This window comes from Salvia splendens, chromosome 5 (genome assembly GCF_004379255.2).
Source record: "Salvia splendens isolate huo1 chromosome 5, SspV2, whole genome shotgun sequence".
Taxonomy (NCBI): domain Eukaryota; kingdom Viridiplantae; phylum Streptophyta; class Magnoliopsida; order Lamiales; family Lamiaceae; genus Salvia; species Salvia splendens.
Genome location: NC_056036.1, coordinates 10,217,863 through 10,230,277, shown reverse-complemented (window position 1 = coordinate 10,230,277; position 12,415 = coordinate 10,217,863). Strand labels below are relative to the sequence as shown.

The following is a 12,415-nucleotide window of genomic DNA, read 5'->3' as shown; positions in this document are numbered from 1 at the left end:
ATTGATAGCCAAACGGCTCGGAGTGGTGGCCGAGCAACGAACTCGCCGTGACCAACGAGTACGTTTGGGCCCGACTTGGTGTGGTGACCTGCGGAGTGGTGGTCGGGCAAAGAATCCGCTGTGACGAATAAGAACTCGCAGTGGTGACCTGGCAAGGAACCAGCCGTTACCAACTTGGCCGTGACCACATTGGCTCTTAAAGGAGGGTCGAATGTTACGGACTCAATTCCAACATCGGTTGTGAGAACAACTAACGTGAGGTATATAGACTAAATGATTTGTATCATTATGCCTTTCGATTTTAGAAATCTAAGTAACTAGAAAACATGAGTGACCAATGTAGTAGTGGTACATTACCATAGCTCATACTCATTAATGAAATATAGTCGATTTCAAAATAAAAAATATTGGAATTTGGGACCAGAATTAGTTAACACAATAGATTATAATAATAAAAATATTGGGATTTGAAACCGGAATTAGTTGACGGTTAAACCAACGACAGAATTCACCTGATGACAAAGCATTCGGCAGCAACTAATTCACACAAAATCAAGAAAACAAGGGATTCAATATTTTATGCATGAATCAGGAAGAATTGATGTCTTCGGTAAATTCCCTTCTCCCTTTTAATCACAAATTTATCTTTGCATAACGCAATTTTCCGTTTCGCATCGATCTCCGTTTCTGTAATAATCTTATACACAATTTGCATTTTCCACGGTACGAATGTTAAATTTTTACCTATTTGCCTTCATTTCATAATTGTTAATGCGTTTCGTATTTTGTTCAATGCAACATCAAATTTAGGGCATTATTTTGCGTGTTTTAATTGGTGGAATCTAGTTTTATTTTTTGCATTTGATCCACTGGAACACAGCTGAATTTTTCTAGTCCTTTTTTGTATAGATATAGGTTTGAGATCAAATGAGCTGAGATTTCTGTGGGCAAGCAAGTTGGAGCTGGTTCGAATTGGGGCTTCCCTTTTTGTCTTTGTTTTTTTTTAAAAAATTTATCATCAAAAGTAGCTTCCAACGGATACTTTTGTGCAAGCCATCAAATAGAATTCAGTGAAAGAAATTACCAAAAGTTCTCTGAGAATAAAAGGGTTGAGGAAAGGGAGGTGACAGTTTGATGCATAAAGTTGGTGTGAATAATCACATGGTCAGCTCAATTAGATGAGGATGTATCTTAATAAGAGAATGGTTTTGGGTTGCCCGTGGTTCATCAACATGATTCAGAGAAGGAAATCTTAAGAGTGCTACAGATTCTGTGGAAGTAACTTCAACCAAGAATGGAGCTTGGTGATGTACATAATCGATCTCCCAGCAGTGGTGATGGACACAATAGGTCGCCCTTTGGTAGCGATTTACACGATATTGAAAATGGTCACACGGTCAATAGAAGACTACATACAAATAGCGACAGCAGCCTAAATCACGTGGACTACCATAGCCTGTCAAAGAGAGATACAGAGAACCCGGTTTTTGTTTCTGATGTGGTGAAAACTTTGTTTCTAATACTGGCCTGGTACGCAATCAGTACATTCTTGACACTGTAAGTTTTTTCATTCTGAATCAGTCACTTCATAGACTCTGCAGATTATTACTCCATCCGTCTCCGAATAAGAGTCGCTAATTTCCATTTTGGGCAGTCCCCCATTAAGAGTCACTCTTCATTTTTACCATAAATGGTAGTAGGTCCCACATTCCACTAACTCACTCCACTCACATTTTATTATAAAACCAATATAAAAATGTGGGTCCCACATTCTACTAACTTTTTCAACCAACTTTTCTCTACATTTCTTAAAACTCGTGCCCGGTCAAAAAGCAACTCCTATTAGGGGACGGAGGGAGTATGTTTTGTTATTTATTGTAATTCTTGTTCGTGAACAGGTACAATAAGACGTTATTGGGGGATGATTTGGGGAAATTCCCTGCGCCACTGTTGATGAACACCATTCACTTTGTCATGCAAGCAGCTCTCTCAACGGCCATTACGTGGTTTTGGCCTGAAAGGTTTCACTCCTCTGTTATGTCTTGGAGTGATTATTTTGCAAGAGGTAGGGAGTCTTATGACATTCACCAACTTTTATGTTCACAGAATCTACACATATGCATTCACTATTTGTTAGCATCATGGAAACTCTCATTGTTCTACTATCATTTATATGGCAAAGTTCTGAATTGCCAATGTTTTTGTGGCTGTGTTTCATATATTCTGTTCATGTTTAACGAAATCTTTTATGTTCCATCATTTTTCTAACTACTGGACACATCAGCAATGAAATGTATGGACCTAATCCAGCTCAAGCGTTTTTCATCTTGTCAATTTTATTGTAGTTCACCCTTTCCTGAGGCTACTTGTTTTAAATGTCCCACTGCTCTTAACTGGTTATTATTTTGGGCCTAACTAGCTGAGAGGAAACTTTTTCAATCTCAATCAGAGTATTTGGTTTGTACTACAAAATATTAGTACTTACTTCGTCCACCACCAATTTGCCACCTTTTGACCAGCAAGGATTTTAATAATTTAGTTGGCGTAGTTGGTAAAACGTGTCGTGAATGAAATAAGGACTTAGCTGGTAAAAAGTACCGTGAGTGGGTTTTGTTGTTGGTGTATATTACTACTATAGATGGACATAGCAAATCTTTTGTGAATGGACCAAAAAGGAAATTTTGGATAATGTTTGGTGGATGGAGGGAGTATTTTGTTTTCCTTATCCTATTGAATTTGCTCGTATAATTAACTTATTTAACAACTAATGCTACAGATGGCCTTTGCATTTCACAGTTGTACCAACAGCCCTCAGCACTGCAATGGATGTTAATCTGAGCAATGCATCCCTGGTTTTCATTTCCGTCACATTTGCCACAATGGTTGGTTATTCTTCTTCAACTGTTTCTTATTGACTTGTGCGTTTGCTGTTTGATATTGTTATTTGTGAAGTATAATCTCTGAGGTTTAGAACGAGGCCTTGAGAATTTGCTCTGTCCAATCTTAGTTCAAATATTGTAAATCCAAGTGTGTAAGTAAGGAAATGAAATTTTCGAACAATGGTTTTAGGGACCAATGAAATTTGCTCTGTCACTTTGTTCTTTATACTATCTCATGAGCCGTAGATGACTAAATCAGCTATCTTTTGTTTGCAGTGTAAATCAGCATCACCGATATTTCTCCTAGTTTTTGCCTTTGCTTTCAGGTATCTTCAAATAAATACTTTGCATTGCAATTCCAAAGAGGACTGTTTTATATTCCTTCCGTCCCACAAGAGTGTGCTCATTCCTTTTTTAGAAACCACCCCTTATATTTTTATTCCATCTTTTCAACTTATTTACAACAAAACAAAGGATGGCCCACACCCTTTATCCTTCAACAACAACAACAAAAGGGACCCTTTCTCCACTCAACCAACACTACCCAACTTTTATTAAAACCCGTTCCCATTAAGAGTGAGCACCTTATGGGACGGAGGGAGTAGTATTCATTAAAACTAAAATAAGCCGTACTCTCTGCAGTATACACCTATTTTCAGTGCTTAAAAGATTGTTATGTATCAAGCTAAACTAGAACTGGTTTAGTGAGGCACGAAGAAGTGAGAGAAGTGTTAAGTATCATGAAGTCTTTTGAAAATGCTGCTTTTGAAAAAAGTTGGAATGTAAATTTGTGGTAAAAAAGTAGTAAGACTATTTACTATGCTTGAGTTAAGCATTAATACATATCAGAAATGAGAGTGCCTGAATGACTGAACAAGACACACACATTGAGTTATTCTCAACTATGAAGAAGGTCCTGCCTTACTTTCAAAAAGATATCCAGATCCTTTGTCAAACTCGGTATATACAAAGTAGTAGTACTATTTATTATTCCAATGCATATACTCTATGTAATTCACTTGAATAAATGTTTAACTATAAGTGTATGTATTAGATTCTTTAACCTTGTTGCTGACTCGATCAATGTTCTGTGAAGATTGGAGTCTCCAAGCGTGAAACTGTTTGGCATAATGTTTGTCATTTCTGTTGGGATACTATTAACAGGCAAGTAGTTTACCCTTTATTCCTACAGGTGAATATGTGCATCTTGGTTGGAGGATTCTGCTAAATATTGGAAAATATGTTCTAAAAATGTGCAGTAGACATAAATGCAAGCACTTGCTATACATCAACAGAGGATGAAGATTCAAAATTATCCACCCAAATAGGTGGAAAATCTTAATAGGGAGTTTCAAATCAACAAAAACAGCCCATTAATGAAAAATATAAATGCAATTAAAACTGATGAAGCTAATCTGTGATGAATCTCTTAATTTAGTTTTTACATTTGATTTGTTTTGTTCAATACTGCAGTTGCTAAGGAGACGGAATTTGATTTTTGGGGTTTTGTATTTGTGATGCTTGCTGCTGTCATGTCAGGGTTCCGATGGACAATGACACAGATTCTTCTCCAGGTACTAGAAACAGTGCATTGCTACTCCTGTCATATTTTTTTTCCAAACTTATTTTGCTCTTATATATTTAATAGTAAATACTTGATTTTTTTTTCTTGGCTCGTCTCAATTGGATGCGTGTGCTGATATCAAAACAACCTGAAGAAAGAATCATATGGTGAGTGTCATTTGAAGCCAGGGTTTTTACCTGAAAATTCTATCTGTCTAGTAGCTATAAACTTCCAGAGTGTAAGTTAATCCATGATCCACTTAATTACTATACACGTAGTAGATATCTTTAGACAAATCGAGTCAGAGAGCTCTCTACATAAAATTTGCATAGAATAATAGAATGTAAGAGATGCATCTTATGTCCTCCCAAAGAAATTGATTAAGGTTTTACAAATTAGGACTAAGCTCTAGTTTTAAAGCTTAATAGCTTAATTAGTTTTTACTTACATCAACACTAATTTATCTTTTAGCTTATTATTTTTCCAACTCATTTTGACATATTTGGATGATTCCTTCCTTTCTCTTACTCCAGGCCTTAAAAATCCTCTTACTTTGATGAGCTACGTGACACCAATTATGGCAATTGGAACTGGTCTGCTTTCTCTATTGCTGGATCCTTGGAAAGATTTCAGAGAGAGCAATTACTTTAACAGCTCATGGAATATTGTCAAAAGTTGTTTGCTGATGCTGTTTGGCGGAACACTGGCTTTTTTCATGGTAGGATGTATGGTTTAATAGCTTGATCTGGTGTCCTGGGGTTCATGTTGGTTTTTGGTTTGTCTCTTCAGATCTGTTGATATTTTGATATGTCAAACAACTGAAAAATCCTGTTTTTTCGGGGCTGGGAGGATCAACAGGATGCATCATTTTTCTCCATGATGAATAAAATTAAAGAACAACAGAACTAAAAGTTGATTTGAAACCTTTAACTTTTCTTGTTCTGCTGTTCTTATAGCTTGATTTGATCTCTTGCTCTTATTGCAGGTATTGACGGAATATATTCTCATCTCAGTGACTAGTGCAGTAACAGTGACAGTAGCAGGGGTTGTGAAGGAAGCTGTGACTATTTTGGTAAGATAGCAAATATATATGCGGCTTAACTTCAAGAACATGCTAATGTTTATACGACAATCATTATAACAATATAGCCTTTCCCTATATTGAAAGTGCAGTATCTAGAGGATATATCAGTTGCATAATTGATGAGATAAGCGAGTTAAAATTATTGACTTGGTCCGTTTGTCTGTTTGCAAAATTCAAACTGTAGTTTGAATCGTAGCTATTGTAATCATCCTATTTTGGATTAACAGTATCTGAGGCTCTTTCCATATGTTGGTTGCCAAGACTTCTTAAATATTTCCAGAATCATGCACTTATTATTACTTCATTGAGTAAATTAAAAGTCCTTTAGTAACCTTTGATATTTCTTTTAGGTGGCTGTGTTCTATTTTCATGATGAATTCACATGGTTGAAAGGGTATGGCCTCACAACAATCATGTTTGGTGTCAGCTTATTCAACTGGTACAAGTAAGCAATCAAGCTGAACTTTATTCACTAGACCATTCAATAAAAAGCATGTGTATGCTTAATTTGGCTCTGATAGCAAACTTTTGGGAAACAGATCACTTTTTCAAGCATCGTGGTGTATAGCAAGGCCTGATAATCATAGTTTGAAAGATTGGTGTCATGATATACTTTAGAAGTTGTCTATCATAGGAAATGAACAATTTTATAGAACAGGTTTCTAGGTGGCTTTCTGTTTTGATATACTGCAGTATACTTATATTACTCATCCCTCACAAGCTCAGGTTAATTAGATGATTGGTGATGACAGTGCCCATTCAAATATAGCTTTCCAACATATTTGGCATAATGTTCATATAACCAGATTATGCCATTATTAGCTTCACACTAGATCTTTAACTTAATCAGTAGCATTGTTGCAGTGCAAAATCCGCGCTTAACAGTCTAGTTTCAAAAATTTCAGATACCGGAAGTTGCACAAGAGCAAGAGGCATGGTGGTTCGCAAACAGATGGTTCGACATCCAAGTATACTATCATTGAGGACGTGGATGAAGAAGAAAGTAGCCCTCTTACAAGCCCAAGTTCACATTCTGACGAATAAATTCACGACTAAGCTAGTGAGTTCTCATCCACGTATGTTAATGATATTCATTATTTCACCTCAGACTAAACTTTGTTCTTCATATTACACAGTAACACGTTTTCACAGCTGTGCCTAATCTAATCAAGTGCTAAGTTCCATTTCGGCAGTAGGGTTTTACCTAAATCGGAAGCTGGCAATTGTGTCTGGCGACAGGTACTAGGAAATGTGGGGTCATTTAGATTGTTGAATTGAGTGAGCATGTTTTGATACCTAGGGATCATGTTTGGATGCTCTGCGTTGTTCTTGTGTTTAGAAGCTGCTGACTAGTTTTGGCAACATGGATAGCTGGTTAAGTTGTTGAAAGGATGGATGAAACAATGTGAGCACAACGGTTGCCAGTTTTGTCTAAGATCATCACTTTTCTTCACATGGAGATTTTTTAGATTACATGTAACGTAATGTATGGTCAACAACAAATACACTTTTCATTTTTTTTTTGGAACTAGAAATCTACGTGATAAATCAGCTATTTGATTAAGAGTAAAAAATTAAATTATGTAGATACTGCAAATTAGAGGAATGATATGCTCCCCTTCTCAATTCTCTCCGTTTCTTCTGTTTTTTTTTTATTCTTCAATCTAGTCATTTTTTCCCTTTTTCACTCTACAATTCACCACTCCTCTCCAATTCTCTACGCCTGTTCTTCAATTTGTTTTTGTCATTCTACTACAATTTAGTCGATACTCTCCCTTTTTTCTTTCTACAATCCTCTTTCAATTCTGCGTCTATTTTTTCTGCTCAATCCTTATTTTCTATCAGCTTCTTTCAATTCTTTCTCTCTTTCAATTCTGCGTCTATTTTTTCTGCTCAATTCTTATTTTCTATCAGCTTCTTTCAATTCTTTCTCAGTGATGCTTATATTGTTTCTGTTAGACTTGTTCTCAAATTTGACTTTCCAATTTTTGAAAATTATCATCCCCAAATCTGAATTGATATTCCGTTTTGATTTGGGTTTGGAGAAAAAACGTCGGGGAATCTCAATTCCTCTGTGTGAGTTTTTCCATATCTTTGCAAATTTGAGATTATTGAAATATTAGGAGAAGTTAGAAATTACTACAAGATGAGATGTGTGCAATTTGATTTTGGAGAAAAATAGTGAAAGAGAGAATTGAGCAGATGATATATGTGAGAGAAAAAAAACTATCCAGATGATTTTTGATTCAATACTGACAGAAATAATTTCAAAGTACTAGTATTATAAAAAAATAGAAATTAAAAATAATTAAAACTAAAAATTAAAAGAAAAATTAAAAAAAGTGGCGAAAGAACCGGTCGCTCACAGCAGAGCAATCCTCCGGCAAATTAATAGATTATCATTTATTAATTTGAACGATTTTTAGCCAGTTTTATGATTTGGCACGAAATTGCCCCAGATTTTTTGGTCTACATTTCACCATTTGTTTTTGTTCAACTACGTGACATGACTCTAATTTGAATGCATACCAAAGATAAGTGTCCAATGCCGAGTATCAGACACTCATTATTTTGCTACGCATAAAATGACCAATCCATCCCGACTCTGCTTCAGTCATGGGCCTGGATTGAGTCGGGCCCCGTCGAGCCGGGCCCCTGGCCTAAACTCTGTTGGATCGATCTACTTGACAGCTCTACTAGTTGGTAATAATCAAAATAAGTCTAGTGAGAAACCTCAGTTATTTTCGATTAGGATGACTCCATGCGGCCACCTAATTAGGTTTCATAATAGTGAATTAGTATTTTATTTTATTATAAAAATAAAAACTTGACTTGCGTTGCGAACGTCTCCACGATCTGAGTTTGTGTGTTAACGAGTGTTTTATTCTTTTTTTATTCAAACAGGTCACCATGATCTGATTGTGTCTGTTAACGACTTAACGTGTGTTTTATGGTTTTTAGGTCATCTGCAACACTGTATCTTATCCGTCCCTTAATCATCTCTTAAATTACTATTCTTGGGTCTCACTGTACTTTTTACTCCATCTCTTAACTAAGGGACATAACTTGCAACCCTCCATCTCTTATCGGTCTCTTAACCATCTCTTAAATTACTATTTATTCATTTTCATTTTTTATTTTTATTTCCAACAAATTCAATTAATAAAAAACACACTTCATTAAATAAAATAAAATTACATCATAAAATAAAAATACAACTTAAAATTAAAAAAAAAAACACAATTAAAATCCTAAAAAAATAAAAATTGCATAATTTAAAATATAATTTTATAGAAAATAAAAAAAAAAACTACTCCGTCGGCGAATCATCCCCCGAAGGCGGTGGAGGTGCACTGAAGCCACATGGAGGCGGATGATAAGGCCTATTTCATGCATCGTTTAGGGGTAAAATATAGGCAACTTGATCAGTTTATCGTGTTAATTGTGCAGGAATGCCGCTTGACCAAAGGCAACAAGGCCAAACTGATCAAGCTGGCACAGAAGGCAGAAAAGGCCAAAACTGGGTGGGTTGCTCAAGGTGGTGATCAAGCAGTTAGCCGAGGTACCACTGCATTCTAGAAGGAAGACACGTGAGGCTGATGCGCTGGAAAGCGATCCTCAATCAGTTATCAAGGACTACATTCTAGAAGGGGACACGTATCGGTGCGTAAGCTGCGCAAGGACGAAGGCGAATCCTCATTCGGTTATTGAAGAACCACTACATTCTAGAAGAAGAGCACGTATCAGCAGATGAGACGCTTGATCCCAGCAAGGACGAATATTCGACGCCAAAGCTGTTATCGTAGCTGGAGGTTGTGTGAAGCGCCTATAAATAGAGGATGCAACTCCATAGTAAAGATCTTCTTCCTTTTTCCTCGCCTTTAGTTTAGTTTCCCGCCTGTTCCTGGTTCCAAGTTCTTCCCCAGTTCCAAAATATCCTAGTTAAATAGTAGAAATGGTCAGTTATAAGGAGAGCGACTAAAGGGAGCGCGACAGAGAAATCAATATCTGTTCGGCGCCGTCTCAAGTTCCAACCGAGAATTTCTCGGCTTTAATTGCTTTCTTGTTTGCTGAATCTGTTAGCTTAGTTAAATTTCATTTTGTTACGTAGTTAAAGAATAGTTCTTGTTTTGTATTTCGCAAGTTCACAGCACTGTTTAGAGTTCTGAGTATAAAAATCAAAGTTGTTTGCTTTCGGAATTCTTGTTTACTGTTCCAGCAGAGTTTAGTTCTGAAATCCCTGATCGAGTGTTTGAATCTTCGTTATGTTGAATGACAAAGTGGTTTGTAGTTTCGTAGCATATTAGGAAGTTAAGTCTTTATTTCAGCCTGCCGTTTACTTGGTCCATTATTTGTTGTTAGCATGACGACTCCCTTGATCAAGTAGTTAGTCTATTTTCCGCCTAGCGTAATCCAGTAGTTTAAAACTCTCAATTTAAAGCGTGGCAGCAACCGAACCCTGTTCACTAAACACACACTCAACGCACCAGCTTCCATGTGGGATCGACCCCGTACTAGCCGCTTTACTGTTAAAGTAGTGCATGTTTCGGAGTTATAAATGTTTTCGTGAAAGAGAGAGCGCCTTGATCAAGTGGCAACGACTATTGCAAACTGATCCACCCGGTTCAGTTATCTTCCCATATAACTTGATCCACATGCGAAATCTCCCATTCCACCAGCGGAATACCAAGTTGTCTTGCCATAAACTCAATTCCGGCAAGATAGGCTTGGTACTGGGGAGACGTCATGCGGGAAGTGTCTGCCATTGTGGCGGTCATGTACATGGACATAAGGGAGTTCGAGGGTGCCCCCGAGCCAGAGCCCGCCGGGCTTGATTCGGCTCGGCCCCTCCTCCCTCTAGCCGCCTTCGCCGCATTTCTCCCTTGCGGCCGACGGCGCCCACGGGAGGACCCCCCGGCATCATCTGCCGTGCCCTCAACCTCCTGCGAGGCAAACTCTTGTGCGGCGCTGCCCGAACCGCCCTCACTAGACGAGTATTGGCCACCCGCCGTGTGCTTCGTGCGCTTCGAGGTCGAACCCGAGCAGGACCGGACACCGCCGGCCCACCTTTCCTCGTCTTTGAAGACCTCCCAAACATCGACATGTTTGAATTGTTTGGCGGTGTCGTCGAAGTAGACTCGCAAAGCCGACCTCAGAATGTCGGCTCCCGTGGCTCCGCTTTGGTAATGAGCCGCTTCACTCTTGTAGATGGCGCATAATTTTTTGACCTCTCTGTCGACTCAGTCAAAGTGTGCGCGGAGCATCTTAAATGTGCGGCGGCGGGACCCATTCGGCTTAATCTTGTGGTAGGCCTCAGTGACCTTTTCCCAGAAGCACTTCCGGGATTGTTGATTCCCGACGATGGGGTCGTACGAGACGCTGATCCAGGCGTTGTACACAACTAGCGTTTCCTTGGGGCTGTACGGATGCCGACCTAGATCCTCCTCCGCCCTGGAGATTCCACCGCCTCGGCCTCCTTCCGGAGTGGGTTCAACCGAATAATCCTCCCGAATCTGGGATAATCCCTGCGAATACCTCGGGGCGGAGGGAAGGGCGTATGCATCCACATCAAAATGGAGTGGTTGGTACCCCCGGCGTCGACGAACCCTGGCTGCCCGGCGTCGATGGACCGGAACCACCACCCAAGACATTGTACATGCCCCCCAATCGCCGAACGCGTTGATGTCAAACCCGCCGGAGCCGCCACCGCCAGAGTTTTCCATCGCCGAACATTTTGTGATGAGAGGTTAGATGAAAATTAGAGAGGAAATGAAGATTATTTGGGAAGAATAGATGTGTATTTGTGTGTGAAATGAGGATGAATTAGGAGTATTTATAGAGTAAAAAATAAAAAATAAATAAATAAAGAAGAAAAAACGGTCGAAAAAATGGTAATATTACTGTTTTTCGATTTTTTATTTTTATTTTTTTAAAATTCAAATTTTTTAAAAAAATAATTTATTGCTTCAGCGTGACGATGCCCACTCGAGGGCCGGCGAGTGGGCGTCACGCACTGTGCCGGAGCGCGCCACGTCGCGCGGGCGCGTGGCTAGACGGCTCGCCATCCGTCTCAGCGGGACGGGACGCTCGGCGGGCTGGGGACGAGACGGGACGCTGCAACGCGTCTAGCCATCGTCTCGTCCCGGCGTGACGGGTTACGAGCCACCCTCGTGACGCGTTGCGGGTGGCCTTATTATAATTAAAACAGATCTCCACTCAAGGATCCGATTTTATGCGTTATCGTGTGTTTTTATTCTTTTTCTATTAAAACAAATCTTTTTAAAGTCAAATATCAATGCTACATTGTTTACTCTATAAGGGTTGCGGAAGGGTTGCGGATTTGAAAGTTGTGTTGGAATCGTGCTTGGTCAAACGACTTTGACTAATAATAAATGTTATAAGATATTTAATTTTGTGAAATTAAATGCAATAGCTTCGATCTACGTTCCGAGTAGATGACCGTAGTATATTCATTTTCTCAAATCCGATCCCCAGTGAGTGAGAAATAATATATTAAAATTGGTCACAATAAAGCTAGAAATGAATAATTAGAAAAACTAAAGGATTAATTAACTGAGTGTTAATTATCCCACATCGGGGATGATAAACTTCTTTGATGGAGTATTTAACAAGATGAATTTTTGTGTGTAATAATTATCGTGGAATAAGATGGGTGACAGAGCCCACACGCGCGCGCCGCCGCCCACACGTGCGCGCCGCCGCCCGCCCGCGAGCCGCGCACCGTGCCCCATGCACCGAGCGCCTTGTGCCTTGGCAACTGGTCTTTGGGCTGCTCTTTAGAGCTGGTCGTTGAGCGTGATTCAAGCCCCGCTTGTTCTTTTTAGACCACCTCAAACTCCACGCTATCCCCGACGGACCTCGACTCAT

The 12,415-nt window shown here is 39.2% G+C and overlaps 1 protein-coding gene across 4 annotated transcripts; it reads left to right on the top strand.

The window, feature by feature from the left end:
* The first annotated feature begins 460 nt into the window (after positions 1-460).
* On the top strand, positions 461-6,980 carry LOC121804573 (probable sugar phosphate/phosphate translocator At1g06470). 4 transcript variants are annotated; one of them, XR_006051176.1, is made up of 14 exons: positions 461-610; positions 910-1,557; positions 1,899-2,065; positions 2,797-2,882; positions 3,156-3,205; positions 3,976-4,043; positions 4,353-4,453; positions 4,598-4,610; positions 4,977-5,161; positions 5,429-5,515; positions 5,878-5,972; positions 6,433-6,587; positions 6,664-6,766; positions 6,867-6,980. XR_006051176.1 is itself a non-coding variant. In XM_042204179.1 (13 exons), the coding sequence occupies exons 2-12, from the start codon at positions 1,295-1,297 to the stop codon at positions 6,569-6,571; spliced, it is 1,227 nt and encodes a 408-aa protein (XP_042060113.1). In that variant the 5' UTR covers positions 461-610; positions 910-1,294; the 3' UTR covers positions 6,572-6,587; positions 6,664-6,980. The 4 variants fall into 4 exon arrangements, 3 of the variants coding, with proteins under 3 accessions (XP_042060113.1, XP_042060111.1, XP_042060112.1); XM_042204179.1 differs by having other exon boundaries at positions 910-1,530; positions 6,664-6,980; XM_042204177.1 differs by having other exon boundaries at positions 6,664-6,980.
* Positions 6,981-12,415: the final 5,435 nt, after the last annotated feature.